Here is a 22,073-nt window from a genome sequence, read left to right on the forward strand (position 1 = left end):
CCTAATCTCCATTTTACCTAGCATAAGGTGAGCTCTGTTCCAATTCATATGCTGTATCACCATCACACATTGAAATAATGAAAATTACTTTTACCATCTTTAATAAATTACAAATACTCTTATAACATCACCTTCAATCCCATTACTATTTACCTGTAGTTCATTAGAGCAAACCATTAACTGTTTCATCTTCTGTGTAATTAGTATTATTGAAAGATTCTCAGTGTATAGTTCCTCATAGTAAGATAGAGACAATCATGAGCATATAATGTACCCACAGAGGAACAGCAACTGTAAAAATGTCAACATAACTATTACACAAAATTGTTCTTCTCATACAAAGACTATAACTGCAATATCTTACTTATTCTAGCAAGCATCAGGTAAGCTTTTTCTGTTCCGTATTTAGTTGCTTTGTTATGCCTGCTTTCAAGGGTCGTCAGTCTATTTTATTTGTCATTTTGTTTTTCTGTCTCAGCCCGATCACATCTTCTTAGGAAATAAATACAGAAGAAGGAAGTGCATTATTTACAAAACTGGCGGTTGGACCCCATAGGTTTAACGTACCTGTCCTGATGTCACTTAGCCTCTTTCACATTTTTACACTACATAAAAAGAAGGACACTGGCTCTTTTTTTCCACTGCCGTCTTCTGCTATTGTTTGACCAGCTACCCTGCACCTTTTTCTCTCTATGAATGTTCTGCCTCATAAATCTTTTTTTACTCATTCCATCTTCAGTCCTCCTTAGCTGCATTTGTTACTGACCACATCTTACTCAATCTAATGATAATGGCTACATTTTTCAGTTTTTCATCCTTTTAATGTCTCAAAGTCATTTCCTTCTTGACCTCACCTGCCTCAAAATCTTCAGTCAGTAATGAAAAAGGGGAACAGCTTTCTACAAAGCCATCAGTAAAAATTCACCAGGGAGAGGACAAGTTGGATCCCCAACAATATTTAATGACTTGCTCATTTTCCTCCCCATTTCCTTTATATTACACATGGGAACTTTATAGACCAACAAGAATCACTATAAGCAGAGCAATAACACTTATTGATTGTAACATGCTTCATGTTTTCTTGGCAAATCTTTATTGTCTAAAGCCTTTCTAATCCCTGCTGACCGTGTGCTGTCAGCTCTTTAGTCCTGTTTCTGCTGTTTAAATCTCCACAGCATCTTTTCCCCCCAAATTTAATAAACCTCTGTTAAATTCTCTGCCAATTTTTTCAGCAAAATCTCTTTCTGGGACCAGTGGAGAAAACCTGAGATTCTTCTTTTAATAATAAACTTCAGAATTGATTCATTGAAATTAATATAAGTGCAGTAACAATTGTTTAAAATTCCATGTAATTCTGGAATGACTGATTCTGAGCACTTCAAGGTGTTGTGGAAGAGCAGCCACCCATTGATAGGTTATCCATTCTTCTTGAGAGGATACACTGTTCAAAACACAACTGACTTCCTTAATCCCCCTTTGCTACTTGAAATCAGTGATGAAACACAAAAGTACTCTGAGAAAAAACTACTGTCCAGTCTAAACATCCTCTGGCACAGCTCTGAACCATTCCCACATGTCCTATCACTGGATACTGAGGAGTAGAGATCAACATCTCCTTCTCTACTTCCCCTTCTCAGAAAGCTGTACAGAGCAATGAGGTCACCCCTCCAATTTCTTTTCCCCAAATTAGACAAAACCAAAGTCCTTAGCTGCTTCTCAAAGGACACGCCTTCCAGACCTTTCAGCAGCTTTGTTGCTCTCTGCTGGATGAATTCAAGTACCTTAACAACAGAATCTGGCATTTGTTCTTGTTAAATTTCATGCCACTGAGGATTGTCCAATGCTCCAACCTAATCTAGATCCCTCTGCAATGCCTCTTGCCCCACAAGAGAGTCAACAGCACCTCTCAGTTTAGTATTGTCAAATAGCAGTCCAATATTAGAACAAATACTATTGCAGAGTGCTGGACTCTCTGTATCATTATCAAGAATAAATCCCTGTTTATTCCACTACAGCTCTATATTTTACTAAGAGTAAAAATAATTACCTCTCTGGAGCTAAAAATAATGATATGTCATTCATTCACTCACTTTATATTCTCATTTGAAGGTACTTCTGGAAGTTCCACAGTTATCATGCCGTCTAAGTTGGTCTTTCCAATGAAGACTGGCTTGGTGCGAAGCACATCTGGTGCAGTCTTTGCTGTCACTCTGTGCTGAAGACCCCCAGCACTATTCCCTCTGTTTGTCAGCACAAACGAATATGATGTCTCTGGCTTCAAGTTAGTGATCAGCTTTTGAGTAGCACGTCCATCAACCTCCACTACCATTTTCCCATCATCATAAAGGATCTAAGTTAAAATATAAATTGAAGGTGGCTTTGGTTAGGAAGAGAAGGCAACTGATACTGTCACACTGAATTCAGGAATGAACCTTAGCTATAAATTCAAAATGAATGAATGACTTTAGGCTGTAAGATAGTACTGAAATTCAGTACTACAACTAAACTTCTAGCTTTCAGGGATAAAAAAGAACTATATTAATTTACAGCAGTGTAAGACCTCCTAAAATCCAATTCACTTACTCAAATTCAGTAGTTTTGCTTCAGCAGAGCATTTATATCAAAACATACTTGTTGTTAAAGGTACCTTGACTTTTTCATTCACACCTCTTATACAAAAAGGTTCTTGCAACATTTAGTTCGTAAGATACTGCTCTTCACTTGCCACTGCCTGACATGACACAAGTGATGAAGAATGATGCAGAAGAAATGCTAGCCAGACTTCAGGTTACACTGAGTCTCTTTATCTGGCTAATGTGGAGCAAAAGAGTTGTAAAGCAAAAATGTGTTGTTAATGTGAGGAGACAAAACCAAAATGGTACTCAGCTACAGTCACTACGGAAATGAAGAAAAAGAAGAAAATTAGTCTTTTCTTTCACTGTTTTCTCTAAAATATAATAGCAATGAACTGCAAATTAGCAAGGTGCTCATATCATGCATAATAGCAGTACTAGCATGACTTGGAAATACTGCCACAACAGTGGAAAGCTCATCTTGCAAAACGACTGAATTTAACAGCTTGGGTCAATATTGCTGCTGAATTTGCATTCTTAAATGCAAAAATACCAAAAAAACCCATGTGTTTAGTAAGCCACTTAACCAGGTGAAAGACATCCTCTAGTTTATGTGTTTTCTCTCATACAAATGGAAAATGACTTACTTTGAAAGGCAAGGCTGAATTGTAATTTTCTGGAATTTCCCAGGACAGCAAAACAGAAGTCTTCATTACTGCTTTAACATGAAAATTTTTTGCAAACACTGCTGGAAAAAAACACAACAATGTATATAAACAACATCTTGGAGCTTAGATCTCATCATATTTCTACTGTTACTCAGGTGTCTTAGCTTTCCATTTAGGTAAAAACCAACAAGGATTCACTTTTCCTACCTGTTTGCTCATATTCAAATATCACATTTTAACCATTCTCACTTTTATCTAGTGACAACCCAACACGTACATTTTCCTTACCTGAAAGAATTGTGAAGATGTTAGCCAGAACTTGCTTGGCAAGGAACAACTGAATTCTAAGGCATCCAAAACATATTAAGATTTACATACTTTACCTTCAGTGTTTGATGAACCTATTTTTATGAATGGGCCAGTCAGTTTTATTTACAGCTTCTAAAACACTGATATCCAAAGACCGATACTCCTTTAAAGGTCAACGCCATAAGCAGACAAATCCTACCTTGATCCACGGGTAGTGTCCTGAACTGGACACTTGGACTATATGGACCAGGCCCTTTGCTTGTGTGGGCACGTACTTTTACATCATATGTGGTATCTGGTTTTAAGCCAGAAAGTGTCATAGTGGTATCAGCAGGAACAACTGGGAGTTCAACTGGCTGGTAAGCAACATTGATATCTCTGTACAAGATGGTATATTTGGTGATAATGCCATTTCTCTCTGCCAAGAGTGGCATCTGCCAAGTTAATTGAACTGATGTAGAAGTAGAGCTTTCCGAGTGGAGATTTTGGGGAAATCCACTGGGTACCTCTTCAGGAACAGAAATCTCTTTAACCATCTCCTCCCCAAAGCCCACTTTATTTCTAGCTGAGAGCCTGAAGACGTAAGAAGCTCCTTTGTGAATATCTGTGGCTGTGAAGTGATCTTCCTTCTCTGAGAACTCCATGGTGGTAAATGTATCCACGTCTTTGCGACCAAACTTCAGCCGATAACCCTGCAGCGGGCCAAAAGTGTCGACAGGAGGGTGCCACTGAATTAGAGCCGTGTTCATCTGTGTGTGGCTAATCACAAGTCGAGGTTTGCCTGGAACTGTAGCACAATGTTATTTAAAGATGATAAATACAAACAGAATTGCATGTACAATTCTTGAGGCTAGTTTTAGCAGCAATAGGGATAAATTTTCTCTTCCCTCACTCTTAGTTCCACAAGTTACTGTCTTATGGAAGAAATAATGTCTGCACTACAGTCATAAAGTATAACGAACTACCATAGTAAAACCATTTACTGTTATCCTCTTCCCTCGACATTATTTCTAAGTACAGAGAACATTCAGAGGTACAGAACTTAGGAACACGACTCAAGAAGTAAAACTTCAAACAGACATCTCATGAATGGTTCTGTCTCACTTACAAATCCTTGCTTGTAAAAAAAGAGTATTGTCAAAGCATTCATTAATTTAATCCAAGGCACATTTCTGCCATTCCTGTAAATGGAAAAATAATTAATGATAATAATAATAGTAGTAGTAATAATAATGGAAAAATTACAAATTTCTAGATGTGTCTAATGTAACTTTTGCCATTAATAGTTAAAATGTGGTAGAAGGGGAGTCAGATCAACCCTGTCATCAACTATCATTAGTACATATGATAGAAACCTATCATTCAACTTTCTGTACACAAATCACCTCAAGCACGGGCTGTTTCAGCTTGTAGTGGTAGCAACAGTTTGGAACTGAATTTCTTGGTTGTCCTGTATTACTGCATATGATTTAGTTTCCAGCATGGTCTTGCTGCACTTGAACTGGATTTCCTTTGAAGAAGACTATATTGGAAGCTCTTCTTAACCTGCATACCGGATACACTAAATCCTAAATTGGGATCTATTGGTCCAAATTGAGGATTTGTCTTTCACAGAAGTTCAGACTGTAAGTGTGGTGAGAATATCCAGTCTAGAGGGTCAAATTAGCCCAAATTGAGGGGTTATATGGTGTACATTTTTGAAGTCCCAAACCAATTGCTCTCATTTACTGTCTATTTTCTTTATATATTTTATTTATTAATTAATTCATATTTCTCTCTATATATATTTCTTTTATATTTCCATTAATATTTCTATTTCAAAATAGTCCGTTTCTATTACAATGACTTATTTGATAATGAAGCATATCCATAACTATTTAGAAATTTGGAGTTCATTGTGTACTAATGCCTGACAGGTCAACAGACTAGAATAGCCTTGGGAGTAGTAGTGCCAAGATAACATAGTCTTCCATAAAGACTAATTAGTTCCATCAGCATTCAAAGCCTTCCCATGTGAATGTAACTGCTTCACTGTGAGCTCTGGTTACTGTATTTAAACACTTCAATGGATTTTATTACTTATCTTCAGTTCTCAGGCACCCAGCAAATCAGATTCTTATTGTCAAAAATTCCAACTACCATTCCATAATGAATTAGGAATAAGGAGGGAGAAATGGTATGGCTTGAAGAAAATTCTGCATTTAATAAGCTCGTTTCTCATTATATCTGTTGTAAGTCGTGACATTGCTTCTAATTGCCTAAGAATTATAGCTAGTTTTCATATAATTTTTCCAAATAACCTTCCTTTTAAATGTCTAGTTCACCTGCAAGTATTATTCCCAGGAATCATGTTTTTTCCCATCCTTTCTGCTGCATAAAGAGTATCTCTCTGACTAGTTCTGACTTTTCCTCATTGATTATTATGAGCCTATATGGAACAAAGAAAAGGCTGTGAAGGCCTTTTGCAGGCCATATTTTTCTCTACATTATAACTATTACTGAAACCAATGGAGCACATTAAAGAGAAGAGGAGTCCACACAAATAGAATAATACCTCCTTCACCTTTCTAGAAGAGAGACTGCTGGAAGATGTCACTAAATTATTTTTGTGATAAATTGCTTTCTTTTCTTGTGGCAGACCTCACAGTTATAACTATTTTTTAACCTTTGTGGTAACTACAGAGAAAGAAAGACAGAAATTACCACTTGTTCTTGATCAGAACAGGGGAACTAATTAAGCTTACTTATGATTAAAATGGTAAACAACAACAGTCACTCTTTTATTTTTAATATGGAGCCTGATTTTGCAACGTGTTTAAACTTTTTGTTAACATGCAACTATTGATAGAGAATGAAAATATTTTATTCTCTCTCTCTTTATTTCCAGACAGCTTTCAGTTAACATTTTCTTTTGGTGTGATCACTTGTGAATAGTAGTCTTGTGGGACAAAAGGCAGGATTTTGTGCAGTCCAATATACAGTAGTGTCATGGAATAGCTTTATCTAGAAACTTGTGATAATAATACCTGAATTTGCCATGAGCCTGAATGAAGTGAAATTGCCCATGAAAAAACATATTCTCTGATCTAGTGAAGTGTACCTCCATCACTACACAGCAAGATGCTTCTCACACACCCATTTGCAACAGTCATTACACTAAACAGTTGTAATGATATGCCATAACTAGTAGAAGCTCATGCAAACTGCCTTTGCCAGATTACCTGAAGTAACTTGTTTCTTATAGCTTCTATACAGTACACCACTGTCTTAATGTAAATTTTCTCCTCTTAGCTGAAATCTGTATGTCAAGAGTGCTGTCCTGCACGGAGGGTAAATTCCAAACAATGGACAAGCTGTTGTGCTATGAGATTCTTCAACTACTATTACCCATAAATTAAAAGTCTGTTTAAATTTTCCATTAAATTGTATTATATCACTGACTAGTATGTCTTAATTTTTATCAAGGTCTTGTTAATCAATCACATATTTTGTAACTTCTGCCCCACCTAATTTAGAATTTTCAAATACTTCAACTTTGAAACATTCAGTAACATTTTTTTCTTCCATCTGATTTCAAAAACTAGAAAAGGAAACTGAATATAAGACAAAAACACACTCTGGAGTGAAAATATTAATTTTATTCAGTGACTTCAGTAATAACTTCAGTTACCATCCTGTAGGCTCACTTATATTTGGTGAATCTTTCCCATCTAAAATGTATATGATGCTTTTATATCACAAACTGGACACGGCTGACTAGTTACTTATCATCTAAATACATTATGAATAGTAAGCTTCTCCAGAAAACATTTATATCTTTATTCTCCTTTCATGTCTCTGATGGATATGAACTCGCTCATTCCAATACAGCTGCACCTGACTTAAACCTTTAGAAATTAGACTAGAAAGTCAGATCTTTCTTTAGTATTTGAATACCTCTTTTTTAAGAAAAAAAAGAATAATCAAATGGAAACTCTCAGAGAACAGGGTGTATTTCACACCTACAAGCTCCTGCTATTAATGCATCATTCACCTGCCTGATGTATTCTCACAGAAAGATGGTGAGCTGGAAACACCTGGTACTGGCTATTTTATTGTCTCCTTTTTCAAAAATCTGCATGTGTATTTTCCTTATAAAAAAAGCTCAACCACAGCAAGCTGTAACAGCAAGTGCAGAGCTGTTCATACAACCTGGAATGTATGAAGAAGCAAGATGGTGACTAGCTGTTATCCTAGAGAACAGGAACAAACATTACTTGCCTACAGGGTGAAGCAAACATCAAGAACAGTATAATACATATTACATTTACAGGCATGCCTCTGATTCTCAATTGATTCTCAATTCTCTTCAGTCACTCAGAGTTTTATGGGACGTGGGATCTCTTCATCTTAAAGCACAGAAGCTTTAAGTTTTGCAAGCAGGTTTGCATAGCCTATGTTTATGTCTAGTAACTAACGAAATCATAATCTATACAATTGTGTTTATTTAAATTGAGAACTGAATTTTAAAAATAATAACAGATCTTAAATTAGGTTCAAATGCAAGTGAGAACTATATATCCTTTTTTTTCCCAGAGCATGAGAATTCAGGATAGATAAGAAGTTGGAGGGTAAGCTTCAGCATCAGTCAAGACTAATGACTAGGAGGTACTCTAAAATCTGAAATGAAGCTATAGGATACATATAGCCACCAAGACCAAGATTTTTCCAAGGAAGCTGATGAGAAAAGTTTCTGATATTAGTACAAGATGTGCTTTACATTCAGTAATTGTTTTAAAAACTGACTCAATCAGTGTAAGTACAACTACATATGCCTTTTGGACTTTATATATTAGTATAAACAATACATTGCTATTAACAGCTTTTAACAGTGCTGCCAAGGTTTCCATGTGATTGTAATGGAATATCCTTAACCGTTACACTCCAAAACTCAGAAAATTAACATCTACAGGCTGTGAACACCTCTAGGTGAACACCACGCTAAGGCTGTTGTGGTACAATTTGGTTAAGCTGTCCCACGGGGAACCATTTAAATTTTAAAAACTTGTTCCTCATCTAAAAGCAATTCAGTTCACGCCCATCAGTGTTAACTGAATCAGCTGTATTAGTCATGCAGTCAGATACCCACCATCTACTACCACCTGTGATCAAATGCAGACTTAACACAGTGGCATGGTTTATTTTTGCCCCAGTTTTTGCATCAAATCACCACTGAAGCAACATGGGTTTCAGGGTTTCACAGGCTTTCATTCTGTTTTCTAATTCTCTGCTATAATAATCACATTCTTCTGAGGTAAGCTGTGACTGTAATACAGACAGGTTCTTTCAATGTTCTTACTGACATGCAGAAGAATTGCCACTCATAAAGATCAGGAAAGCCCTTCACAAGTTTTTCAAATCTTCTTCTCATCTCTGAATTTCTGTTTTTTATCTCTCCAAGAAGACACCATTCAGAACGGAACTGCTACTAGAGAGTATAAAGTCAAGTATTGCATTTTGGCCATACCTTGAGCTGAGAAAGGGACAAAGAGGGACAGTGGTTCTGCCTTCATTTAAATAAAAGAAGGGCCAAATACTGACCCAGAAAAACCTATGTCCTATAAACACTTTTTACACAACAAGAGACTTCCAAATAGTAGGAGCAAAACACTGGCAGAAAAAGTCAAAGGATTTATTCAGACATGAATGCGTATGTGAGTATTACCTGCACCAGCAGTCGATACGAGTTTAGGCTTGCTGCGAGCTCCATCACCTTTTGTTGTATACGCTGTCACAGTGAAGGAGTACGTAGTTTCAGGCTGAAGCCCAGAAATTATCATTTCCTAAGATGAAATAAAACAAGAAGAATTTATTAAAAATCGACTTTTTTTTTTTTTTTTTCCAGGAGAGCAAGGAATTCTTCAGACAAACCCTGTATATTACAAAAAGTATGCCTGCTTTTGTGATACTGGCAGTGATAGCAAGCATTTTGTGAGCACCGACAGACTGTTCTGTGTGAAATACTTCACAATGCAAAATGTTTCACTCCCTTAAACAATAAAAGACAGCATGCTTCTAAATAGCATGCCTCAGGCAGTTTAAGGCACAAGGCCAAAGGCTCTGTGGTGAATAAAGTGAAATACAGTGAATAAAGCCTTCTGAAATACCTTGCCTGAGGAATACTACTCATATTGTGAAATACATGCATATGTAGATATGAAAAACTCTGTTTAACTTAAATCATTTACAGGACATCACTGATATAGTTACAAAATGCCTAGTAAGAAGTACTGCAGTTGTATCCACATTTTGTAATGAATCCACATTTGCACTGATGGTTTTGCTGAACAAGAAAGCCTTGTTACTTTCGTAAGACCTTCATTGCAACCTGTGTTGCTGGTTGGATTGTGCATCTGAGTATCTCAAAGTACTTCAGAAACAATGCACTCTTCAGGTGTAAAAGAACTACCTAAAACACCATTAAAAATCTTGTCAGTGAATAAATCTGAAAGCCCTCGAATAAATGACAGCAACTACAAAACAAGTAGCTTTTCAGCTAGTACAAGTGAATGGGACCAAGATCAAATTGTAAGTGTGGAAGCTAGGGGAATCTTTTTACATATGCGTGCACACGCACACACGTGTATACACACACAGAAGACGCTGAAGGGCCAATCATCTGAAATGAACTAAACTTACATCATGCTATAAAGGCAGCCAGAGGAATGTAAGTCTTGACACTCATGATATAAATGAAATTTATATGCAAATATAAAAGGACAGTATTTGGAGGCAACTGGCTGGCCCAAAGTGCCCAACTCATCAGCTTCCAGTCTGTAACCACTGGACTACTAGTTCGCATTTTCACATGCCTGAATGGATTTGCACTAAATGTCATTGCTGCTAGAGAGATGGTATATTTATGCATCTAGAATAAATAGTGAATATGCAATCACACACCCCTCAGATGCAACAACCATAAAAGTTAATATAAAAATTATGGGTCAGACTATCTACAGTAAATGGGTTTTTCAAGACAGTGGGTATGAGCTCAGTACAGATGTGATTAGAATTCGGCATTGTATTTACAGTCAGTTATTAGCAATCCAGAAATAGCAAGGTAATGATCAGAATGAGTGGGCAAAATATTTCAAATAAAATAAAAAACCAAAAAATCCCTAAAAAATCCAGCCCTCCTTAAACTCCATCTCAGAATTCAATTGACCCTAAATAACAAAATCAGTGAGACAGACTTCTCATCTTCATAAGGAAACTGCACCTGATATTAATTAAAAAAAAAAATTATAAAAGCAAAAAACCCCACATAATTGCCATGCTTTTAAACAGTGATGATATTAGCCTCATCTAAAGCAAACAGTACTTCATGGTGCAAGAGATATGATTGCAGGTAGTGTTGTTGTTTAAAAATGTGATTTGGATACAGCCAACACTATACTTAGGCATAAAGACTTTCCTGATAGCATAGAAAACACATTCATCAAACTAACAAAAAGAAAGCACAACTGACTTGAACTTTCATCTACACAAAAAACTTTAACCTTAAAATTAATACAGAAAAAAACAACTATTGCAAGAAACACTGAACAACTTTTGTTTTATTTTTCTAATAACTTCTTGTAAAAAGGAAATTGTGAGGCAAAGTTAGTAACAGCCATCAAAAAGAAGACAACACAAACCAGTTCTGTACATTCTGGCATCATGCTAAACCCCAGAACAAGCAAGCAACAGTAACCCCCATTCTCCCTGGGAAAAGAAACCAATAAAATAAGTGTCATAAGGGAAAAAACTTGATGTTAGGAGCATGCGTTTGTGCAAGTGACCCAAAAAAACCCCCCAAAACAAAAAAAACCCACCCAAAACCTGAAGAAAACTAAAGAAAAAAATAAAAGGAGGCTACAAGCAAACAAGATAAAAAAAAAAAACTGCAAACCAAACACACACTGCTTTTCTGGCCAGTTAAAAACTACTCACATGTTCAGTAGTATCATCATATTCCCACTGTTTGAGAGTAAACAATGTTGGAAGGAAAAATAAAAGAAATGAAGAGATTTGTAACCTGGTTAAAGTAATGTTTTCTTCTTAAGAGTAAAATAAACATGAAAGATGTCTGGAAAAATCATGTACAATTTGAATGAATCTTGTAGAATGATATAGAATTTGGTTATAAAATCAGGCCAGACACTTTTAATTTGATTTCTGCTCTCCCTAAAAAGCAGCCACTTGAGAGACGAAAGAAGTAACGAATCCTTTTGTACAATGTAGTAATATTTTGTAATGGATTATACTAGCAAAATCTACCAAGGCAGAATTAAAGGCCACCTGGTTTAGTTAATCATGTTACTAGGCTATGTGCTCAAGTATCCTAAATGAATTCAATGCCTTGTTTAAATTAATAGCAAGATTTTTTAGTTTTGAAACTTAACCTCACTGATCTTTTACCATCACAGTCTTCATACCCTGATCACATGTACCATAGAAGCATGATAGGCAGGAATGAGTGCCAGGAGGAAAAAGGAGGTGACTATCCAGAGTGAACCAATGGCAAACAGGCAGGTCAAATTCAAACTTGGCAAAAATGCAATACTATTCTTGCCTTTATGGTATTTGGGCTCCAATACCTTATCTAGTCTCCCGTTTCTGACCTTCTGGTAATTAAAAATAATTTAAACTACCACAACACAGAGGTTGAGAGTGAAAAATCTGTGCAAGGAAGAGGAGAACCAGAGTCCAGCAGCATCTCCTTTTCCTTTTCCATCTCCCCTCCCTTTTCTCTTTCCCATCCCAACTCCCCACCTGTTTCCATCCCTCTGCTGAATTTAAGCTGTAAGGACACTGTGCTTTGCAAAATACGTAAGTAAGTACATAGAGAGAGATAGGCAGACTGGCAGGTAAAACTGCAACTAAGATCTCCAAGGACAGAGACAATACTTTGAGAATGGGGTGATCAGCAAAACGCACTTGTAGGAGACCTGTGCTCAGAAAAGGTATCTGCACAGATGAAATTTAGAACTCAGACTGGAAGAAGAAACTAAAGAAGCCCAAATCCATTTATTTATTCGCATAAAATGCTTAAGAGGCAAACAAGTCTTTGCTTTATGCTAGGTTAATAATTGCTTATATTTCCAGTCATTCCAGTCATAAATTGAGACCTAGCAGTGAGAGGTGATTCCTCGAGTACCAGGACCTTTGGGAATCTTCAGTTTTATAGAGCACTAGTGTATTCCAATCTGTAAAATCCTCTTTTAGAAGTTTTTTAAACTTGATGTGATCAGGCTTTTGTTTTCAAAACAATCTATAAAACACATGGGAAATATTTCAATATAAGTAACCCCGTACCTATCTAAAATAAGCTTCTCATTTTATTGCACAGTTATTGATATGAATAATGCCAAGTAGAAATATCTTGGTTATTGCTAAGGTTGCACTAATAAAGCCATTTCCTGTGAAATGTGTGGCGAGGTGGATCCATGCTAATGACAAAAACACTGTAATAATGGGCTAACACAGGCTTCTAAGGACTCTATGTTCTCCACTGAAACAAAAAAAATACTGGGAGGTGGATAAGGCAGTGTACAGTTTGCTACATTGACTGTGACCTGGCTCAGATCTCCCTGATGCTTTAAAACTTCTGGGCATAGGTACAGGGTGAAGTTTCCAAATTTGAAGGAGCCATGAGTACGACGCAGCTTAGTGTTTAGTTGCACACCTATACAGAAAAGGATGCCCAAGTTTGACCCAAGAACCTTTATATGTGAGTATTCTGAAGAAAAGTTGCTACAACGGAGATAAAAAATGTTAGCTGGTAGGCTGAAATATAGAAAGGAAAAAAAAAAAAAAGGCAGTTCTGGATAGCTGTCTGGTATACTGAATGTTTTCACTGTGTCCTTGAAAAGAACATAAAATGCCCTAATTACCTGTGCATCAGCCAGCATGATGTCCTTCAGCGCAGGCTGACCCTTTGGCTCTCCATTTTCCATCCTCACGTAGTGGACCTGGTATCCTCGGATTTGACCATGCTGCTTATTGGGTACAGGTGAGCGCCATGACACTTTAACAGCAGTAGAGTTGACAGCCTCTACCTCGACTTTGCGAGGAGGACCACTAGGAACTGGAACAACATCATTGGACAGAAGAGAATTACAGGCACCTGTCCCACCCATGTCTTTTGCTTTATTTTTTTTAGAAGGGCAGACTCACTATGTTTTCTTTGAAGAATACAAATTGTTCAACAAATGAAAATGCTCAACCACTCTGCTCTACATTTCAGTGAAAAGATCAAAAAACATGACTGATGCAAAAAATGGAAGAAAAAAGAGTATTAGAGAAATAGAAAAACATGTAAAAATGTACAAAAGCCAAGGAAGATGCTTTGAGATTCAAAGCATTATAATACAAAGAGATATTTTAATCATTGAAATAATACTACTACTAGTAATAAAACCAGAAAAGATTTAAAAAAAAATCCCTTTTTTTTTTCTTTTTTGCTAAGTTCTTTGTTTCAGGTTTGTTTGGTTTTTTTTTTTCCAGTAGTATAAAAAGGAGGCTGATAATAGGGCTTTCTTCTGTCACTTTCAAGTATGGAAGAAAAGAAAATGTGTGGAGCATCAGTTTTCCAAGATCAAATACAAAATTAAAAAAAAAAAACCAAAAAACAAACAACCCAAAAAAACCCAAATCAAAAAGCACAACATGGAACAAGAAAGCAGTTTAAAAACAAAAAACGAAAAACCAAACCTGAAAAAAAGTTCATAGACATAAGTGTTTAAAAATAACAATGACTGTAAAATCAAGGAAAAGGCAGAAAGATTTTTCCCCTGAGAGTTATTTTTATGTTAAAGGAGGAGCAAGAAGGGTATGTACGGGCTCAAAGTGGCAGCAGATTCATGTCACTCACAGAAAGGTACTTTCTGTTAAAAAAAATTAAAATACCAAATATAAAAATGGTGCAGAAAGGACAAGTCTTTGACTAAAAAGCTCAAAGGGTGACATTTTCTGTGATTTGGGAAAAAAGAGTAGCAGAAAAAAATACTGTTAGGCTATACAAAAGACAGCAGATCGACAGAGAGTCATAGAGGTGCAAACTGATGTAGTGGAGGCAACATACCATCTTCATCTGTCCGAATCAATACTGCTAAGCTCTCTGGGCCAGGTCCAACATCAGTGTGGGCAGTCACAGAGATCCGGTACTCAGTCCATTTTTCCAGCTGTTCCAAAAGGTACTGGGTACTGTCCGAGGAAATTCCCAAAATTTCATGGGGCTTGACATCTTCTCCATCAATCCCAATGTACTTGATGGAGTATTCAGTGATAATGCCGTTCTGTTTTTCCACCGGTGGAGGTTTCCAACTTACCAAAATGCTAGTGGAGCTGGGGCTTGTGCAACTAATGTCTTGAGGAGGAGCTGATGGCTCTAATTTCAGTAGTGGGTTAAAGGAGGATTTGAGTGAAAGGATAGGAGTGATTGAAAGAAATGAACAAAAGAAAAAATAAAAATAAATAAAAGACAACAAAATGAAAATAAAAAATAAACCAAAAAAAGTAAAAACTTAAAAAAGCAAAACGTCAGACAATCATATGTACCTTGGCTTATTAACATGAGGAAACTGAAAATGAATAGACCAACTAAATGGTGAAAAAGGATGTAGGGGAAATACATGAAAATGAAACCTCAAAATAATATTACCTACCTGTAATTAAAATTCTTCTTGAAATAAAAGAAAAAGGTGACACTGCTATGACTACTGATCTATCCTTAGAATCATTGCAATTACTGCAAGCAGTAACAGTTTAAATGACGTGACATGTATTTACTTTAAAATTTGGACACATCCCCTTCAAGTGGGTTTACTTTCTTTGAGAAAAATTATCTTTTTACAGAACTCCTAAAAACTTGCAATAATTGCTAGAAATTTCTCCATAAATTGCCATTTTTGTAGCCTCCCCACTCTTATAAACAAATTATTATTTTTTCAGTTTTTTGTTGGTTTTTTTTTTTTTTTTTTTATAACTGAGTCTGCCTGGCCCAAGTTAACCACAAATTACATTTAAATGGGAAGTGTTTGCCCGAAACATTTATTGTAGCCAACATACTAGGAGCATGCAGTCAACAGAAGACAAAGAAAGTCTTAGTCAAAGATTTACCTACCAGGAAAAAGTGACAGGCTTGTTGATTCTGACTGTAACTTGTACTTACCCTATATCAGCTGTCAGTTTTTTTTTTTTAACTCCTCTTGGAAACACCTTTGCTAGCAAAGAATTAAATCCTACCAGTAATGTAGGTAATTTCTATGGGGAAAAAAAAAAAAACAACAACTACCCCCAAACAATGTGTGAAGAAAGCGAGTATTCCTTACAAGGAGACTTCACAAGCTCAGCACATCAGAACGGTGAGAGATTCTGGCTTTGTTTCGTCTCTTGTCACCAGCACCAATCTTCCAGAGCAAAAGTGCTCACCTTTACTGATTTTTACTTGAAAGAGTCTGTTAGCATATTTACCTTTTCCGGGCTCCAGAGCATTTAAGCATGTATGTCATTCCATTGCTTTCAGTGAGGCAATTCAACTGAAAGTTAGGTATGCATTTATGTGCTTAAATGTACTTTGACTTAGCAAAATCTATGCTTACTAACTGAGATCATTCAGAGCACCAAAAAAGGAGCCATAGTTCAAATTCACTGGCAGAAGCAGTGTATGTGGACTTCTTTCCTATTTCTGCCTTCTCTCTTGTAAAGAAAATATAAATTTGGGGTGCGAGATCTTTATGGTGCTTCTGTTTTGGTTTTTTAGTCTACTATTTTCTTCTCATTTCTTAAGGGAAAAAAGAAACAGATGGATTTCTGGTACTTACACTAGGCACATCAAATAAAATTAAAGCAACAGAGAAGGGGTAGGACCCTGCTGTGACCTATTGCATTTACACATGTATCTCTTGGTTCCCTATGGCTCTTCTACAGGGATCAATGGCTTTTTACTCAGTATGATACACTGTTCTTTGGAAAGGAAAACAGGAGGGAATGTACCAGCATTTCAACTAAGTAGAGGAGGTGGATGGGGGGACAGATGAGAATTATCACATTTGGGTTTTATTTTTAAGGCTAATTCAGTAATCAAGTAGTCAAAACATGTTGGTCCCCTTCTACCATCAACTTGCGCAGGAAGTAAAATACAAGTAAAATGTTCCTTAAGGGCCTTATATGTAAAGAAATAAATCCCTGTAGCATATTCCTCTGAAACCAAGATGAAAGGCAATAGTGCATTCTTGTGAATATTGAGCGTAAAGCCACAGAAGTTTATTAATTTTTAATCCATTATACTCTGAAAATGCAAAGTATTGCATTTATGTAACCAAGAATAATCTGTAGGCTACTTGTGTAACCAGTTTTATCAATGTATATACTTTTTTTCTTAAAATACGTAATTTTTGCAAAAAAGATTTTGTGGTCTTTTCAGCAAATAGTCAGGGTCTGCCCACTGAAATTAATTGGATTTTCCTACTATCTGAAAACGTAAGGCTGAAAAAAGCATAGCATATTCTTATATTCAAGAAGGGGAAAATGGCAATGTACTTATATGTGGAACATGCAACCTTGACCCTTAGATGTTTATTTTGTATGCATAGTCTAAGCAACTTTCACCCAGTATAAGAGAATGAGCATTCTAAATAGCTGAAATGGCTCCCAGAACACATAAATACCTTTTTCTTCATCACATTATTGATTCTGGATTACTAAAATTAAAAGATGCCTTGGCACTCCCTCTAAAACTAGCCTTGTGTTATATAATCGTCTTTTGTGCTTATTCCAAATGCCTTAGAAATGCTTCAGAAGCACATTTAGCTTTGGTTAAAGGTCTGTATCACTGCATCTCCAGTCACATTAATTACTATTAATACAGAACACTAACAAAGAATGATGGTGTAATCACATCTGTCATGAATGCAAATTAAAAAGCTTCATGTCAATTGAGAATTGGAATTGCCTGTTTTGAATAATATTACTTTAAGAAAAGGGCATTTAATTTAAAACAAATAGAAACATAATTGCACTAAGTTTTAAAATTACACAGAGTAATACAAACCATCAGGAAAGCATAACTTAGCAGGCAAGAGTAGAACTTCTGAACATCATCCTTGAATATCTGATTGTTTATTTAAGTCTAAGTTTAAATATTTTAAAATGTATATATAAATCCCTGACAAATGTATGCATCTCATTTGCAGACAAATGTGATGAGCCTCATGACCTCTTTTCCGTAAGTATACAGTGAGAAAACAATTTTTGTACTGGGGTGAAAAATGACTGACCATCATAAAAAGCCATCATTAAAAAAATCTAACTTAAAAATGGAATGATTAGCTACTATAGAAGAAATTTATAGTAGAGTTTGAAATATTCAACCTGACCCACTCTAGAAATATTTTGCATGTCAGGGAGACCCTTCAGGAACCTAGTATCACAGGAAATTTGCAGACTGGGCAGGTGCAATTTTACGGGAGGAGGGCTATTATTAATGTACATCTATTCCATGATAAAACATTTTACCTCTATTATAATATAAAATAAAATGTTATTATGACAGCATAATATTACCTCTACGACACCGGTTTACAGAGTTTTTTTCTAAACTATGTAAGAGACACTCATGTATTAAGTTGATCACAATACACCCACAAAAATACATATTTTAAGCATTCTTTTGCTGTATTAAGCACTGTGAATGCTGTATTTTTATAATTTTGGCTTCTCTATTGCTGCCTCTCTGGACTACTGAGATTAATCTCTTTGAGAAATACAAGACAAGGGAATAAAGTTAGCAAAGAAAGGCACCTACTTGACTGCATGGTTCTTGCTGAGATTTCTGCTGTTGAAGCACCCAGGCCTTGTGGAGACCGTGCAGCTAGACGGAATAAGTACAAGCTGTTTGGCCTTAAGCCTTGCAGGCGATAAGATGTAGTGGGTTCTGTGGAAACCCGTTGCTAAAGGTAGGTAACAAGAGAATTTCTTGATTAATATTCAGAGACTCTGAATTCCATATGTTGCCTATAGAAGATATGTTTTTATAACGCAATTGAAAAAATATTAAATTCAAGAAAATAAATCAGAACACAACCAAAATAAACCAAAACAAAAATGAATACATTACTTTTGAGAAACACACATTAAGGAACAATATTTTTTAAAGTCGACAGCTTAATGGGTGAAACTCAGAGTCAGAAACACTGTTTGACTTCTTGAGGAAGTAATAGCTGCGTATAAAGTATAGACAATGACACATGAACAAAGCCTTACCTATAGTTAGCTCTTATGATACTTAACTAGAGGGTTTAATAATGTATGTAATCTTGAGTTTAACCTTGTAGTTTAATTTGTGTTCAAATTAAAAGGAAGCAAATTCTTCTAAAGTGTAACTTGTTAAGCAGGGGCCTGCATCCTATTTGGAGATGAAATACAAGTCTGGTCCTCTTCCACAAAATAAGCTTATGCACTCACAGTGTATGTGTGAAGCCACCGTAAACATAAGCTCAGCTGAAGCATCAACAATGAGTTGATGATGCAGGAGAAATCAATGAGGTCGACACTCTCCTGCTGCCTTCTCAGACAGCCAGCTTCTTTCTTATATCTGGGACACCTGGCAATATCACATCGTTTCTATATCAGAAGAACAGTTTATTCTAAATTCTATGGTACTAATCCCACAGAGGTCCTCAAAGTGAAAATTCTTTAAGAAATAATGGTACAGAAAAAGTCCACAGCTTTACCTTTAGAAAAAAAGCATATTCTGTTCTCAAATATTGATAGACTAGAGAAGGTTCAGAACTCTCTTACGTGGTGGCAAAGCTAAACAAAAATTCTCTAAGGCTGAAAATAGATTTCAAAGTCGAAGTGTAAGTGCAAAAAATCTTAAAGAATCCTTAACATGCCCAAAACCACTTTCCGCTTCCAAGCATTTGGAGAGGAACAAGCCTGGAGAGACAGGATCAATGTGTGAAACTGGATGCAACTTCTGTGGACAACTTGTTATCCACAATTAAAAAGTTCCCACTGGCTGGTAACCATCAACAGCATTTTCCAGTGTTTACACACTCTCACTCTGTTGTTACACTGACTGCTGGGTTTAACAATCTGTTAAACATCAAGGTATTTGTACTAAAGGAAGTACCACTGCAGCATTTTATGTCTGACTCATTAAGCAGTATTTAAAAGATGTATAATCTTTTCACTTACCTCCTCCCCATGCTCCCCATCTTTGTAAACCAGTTCATAGCTGGAAATAGTATCAGAGCGTGGAGGTGTCCAGGAAAGTAGTATGCTTGTTTCAGACTCAGGTTCTGCTTTGAAGTTCAATGGCTGGCCAGGCACTAAAGAAAAAGTTGAGCAGTGTTGCCAAGGGTTTATTTGGCTAGTTCAACACTTATCTTTCAAACCTTTTAAACTACTGTCCGAATATTTCACACAATACTACTTCTATTGAACTTACCGAACTTAAACAAATTGATTAACTGTATTATGACATAAATTAATCTGAGCTCAGAGAAAGAATGATATATTTAATTCGCATATTACAAATTATCAAGGATTTTAAATAAATGCTTTGCAGTGTAAATACTGCACACAGAACTGAAATTAAATTGAACAGAAGCTTGGTGTTGGAATACTGGCAACCTAATAACCTATGTGTGAAATGGCAAATATAAACATGTATGTATGCGTGTGTACAAGGGGAAATGCTATTATTACAAGAAATTGGCTGGAATAGTCCAGAAAAAAATGTTAAAACAATTACAGGCATTTCCAAATCTGAAAAAGGTTTGCTCAGTTTATAAATAACTAAGATATGAAACACATCCTGCTCTTTAAGAAGACACCTAAATACTGAATACTTTTGTAACCTGAAGCAGTTATAACATACTGAAGAGATCTTTAGTAATGTTCTCATTCAGTGACAAATTTCTACCCTTCTAATGACTGGTATTTTTACCAACATAGTTGAGCTTCTAGTAACAACACTTTCTGATCACAAGAACTGAAAACACAACTTTGATTCCAGTAGTCAAGAACATTCTTGTGTAATGGTCACAGAATTATCCAGACTAAATGCTACACTCATCCACTTCTGCAAATACAGCAAATAATAAGGTTGACTGAGGAAAGACACCAAAATATAACCCTGTCATTGGAAGGCATACAGTAATTTTGGCACCCAATTTCTAAAGCATTACTGTCAGTTAATAGTGCTGTTGATAAGACATGAAACAGTCTTCCACAGCACTTCTAGCTTTTCAGGAAAACAATGTGACATGCTTTTGTTTTTTAAGAAAAAATAAAATGAGATGCAGTTCTTAGCACATACTGAGAACAGGTGTGACAAGTAGGATGTGACAATAGTGCTCATTTTACAATTATTTTTCAGGGTAGAATTTTATTATAGATTTACAGGTATTTTTCTTTTGTACAGTAAAAGACCTAAAAATATTATGGAGAAAATGGTAAAAATAATTTGTGATTGTAATTACTATCTTCCCCAGACTTCTACAGAACGTCACTCTGAGGATAACACTGCCCTCACGCATACTGGTGCAGGTTTGATATCTAACCTTTAAACAGACAGATAACTTGTCAACACTAGGTGCATAACAAAGCTCCTCTGTGGAGGTTGCAATTCCCTAGCATTAGCTAGGGTGAAACCCATACCTAGAGCAAAACTCAACCAGTTCAATTATGAATCAGTTTTGCAAATGACAATAGAAAGATCAAGAGAATTTATAATCAGTTGGGAACTGAAAGGGACCAAGAGTTCATGCTTCTGCCTGCTCCAGAAGAAGCATGAAGCTCTACAGAGAAGCTCTTACAATTGAAGAGTTAATGTGCTGTGGAGTTTTTGTTTTGTAAAACATTAGTTGTACTTTTTGAAGTACCAAACTCTCATAGAATGCTTTCAACCCTTGCCTTGGAAGTCCATTTCCATGGAGAGTAGTACTATGAAGTTTCAGAGACAAGAGGTTTCCCTGTTCATGTGTTAATGAAAACATTTGAAATGAATGGCAAAGTAGCTAGTTTGTTACAAAACAGAAACGTATTCAGCTACAGACTCCCTTCCTCTGAATTTCTAATCTTCTTTCACAATAAGAACTCCAGAAGCAGGAACTCATTTCCCTTAAGCTAAGGCTCTGTTTACATGCCCTGCAAGTCAGATACCTGACATTCTCATTACTGTCTTTCTCTGAATGTTCAAAACATTAGCCTTTTATAGCTGTAATGATCCTTAGTCTCCAAACTACTGCCAATTCTCGGTTTAAAGTTAGCAATATGTTTTATGTTGTAAGTTCTTGTTTAAAGCAGCACATTTACAGGTACACATTCGTTTCCCAGAATAATTTTTCTTTCTCTCTTTCTCCAATAATCCATTGGCCAATAGACCTCGTGTAGCTTTCATTCTCCTCTCCTTCTACCAAAGCTCGGAATGAAAACAAGATTCTCTTAATACCTTCAGTAGCTATCATCTCTTTGCACATTAAAAACCAAACCA

General features: G+C 36.1%; 1 protein-coding gene across 1 annotated transcript in view; it reads right to left on the bottom strand.

Moving 5' to 3' along the window:
* The window catches only part of PTPRD (protein tyrosine phosphatase, receptor type, D), a 1,328,567-nt gene that overhangs the window by 106,277 nt on the left and 1,200,217 nt on the right, over positions 1–22,073 (bottom strand). The window contains exons 20-28 of the mRNA XM_014953943.1: positions 19,772–19,905; positions 18,378–18,522; positions 14,655–14,960; positions 13,465–13,658; positions 11,522–11,548; positions 9,255–9,372; positions 3,750–4,337; positions 3,221–3,318; positions 2,091–2,350 (exon numbers count right to left, since the gene is read on the bottom strand). Of these exons, the coding sequence (XP_014809429.1) occupies positions 2,091–2,350; positions 3,221–3,318; positions 3,750–4,337; positions 9,255–9,372; positions 11,522–11,548; positions 13,465–13,658; positions 14,655–14,960; positions 18,378–18,522; positions 19,772–19,905 (1,870 nt within the window). The remainder of the gene's footprint in view (positions 1–2,090; positions 2,351–3,220; positions 3,319–3,749; positions 4,338–9,254; positions 9,373–11,521; positions 11,549–13,464; positions 13,659–14,654; positions 14,961–18,377; positions 18,523–19,771; positions 19,906–22,073) is intronic.

This window comes from Calidris pugnax, unplaced genomic scaffold (assembly GCF_001431845.1).
Source record: "Calidris pugnax isolate Ruff unplaced genomic scaffold, ASM143184v1 scaffold178, whole genome shotgun sequence".
NCBI classification, from domain to species: domain Eukaryota; kingdom Metazoa; phylum Chordata; class Aves; order Charadriiformes; family Scolopacidae; genus Calidris; species Calidris pugnax.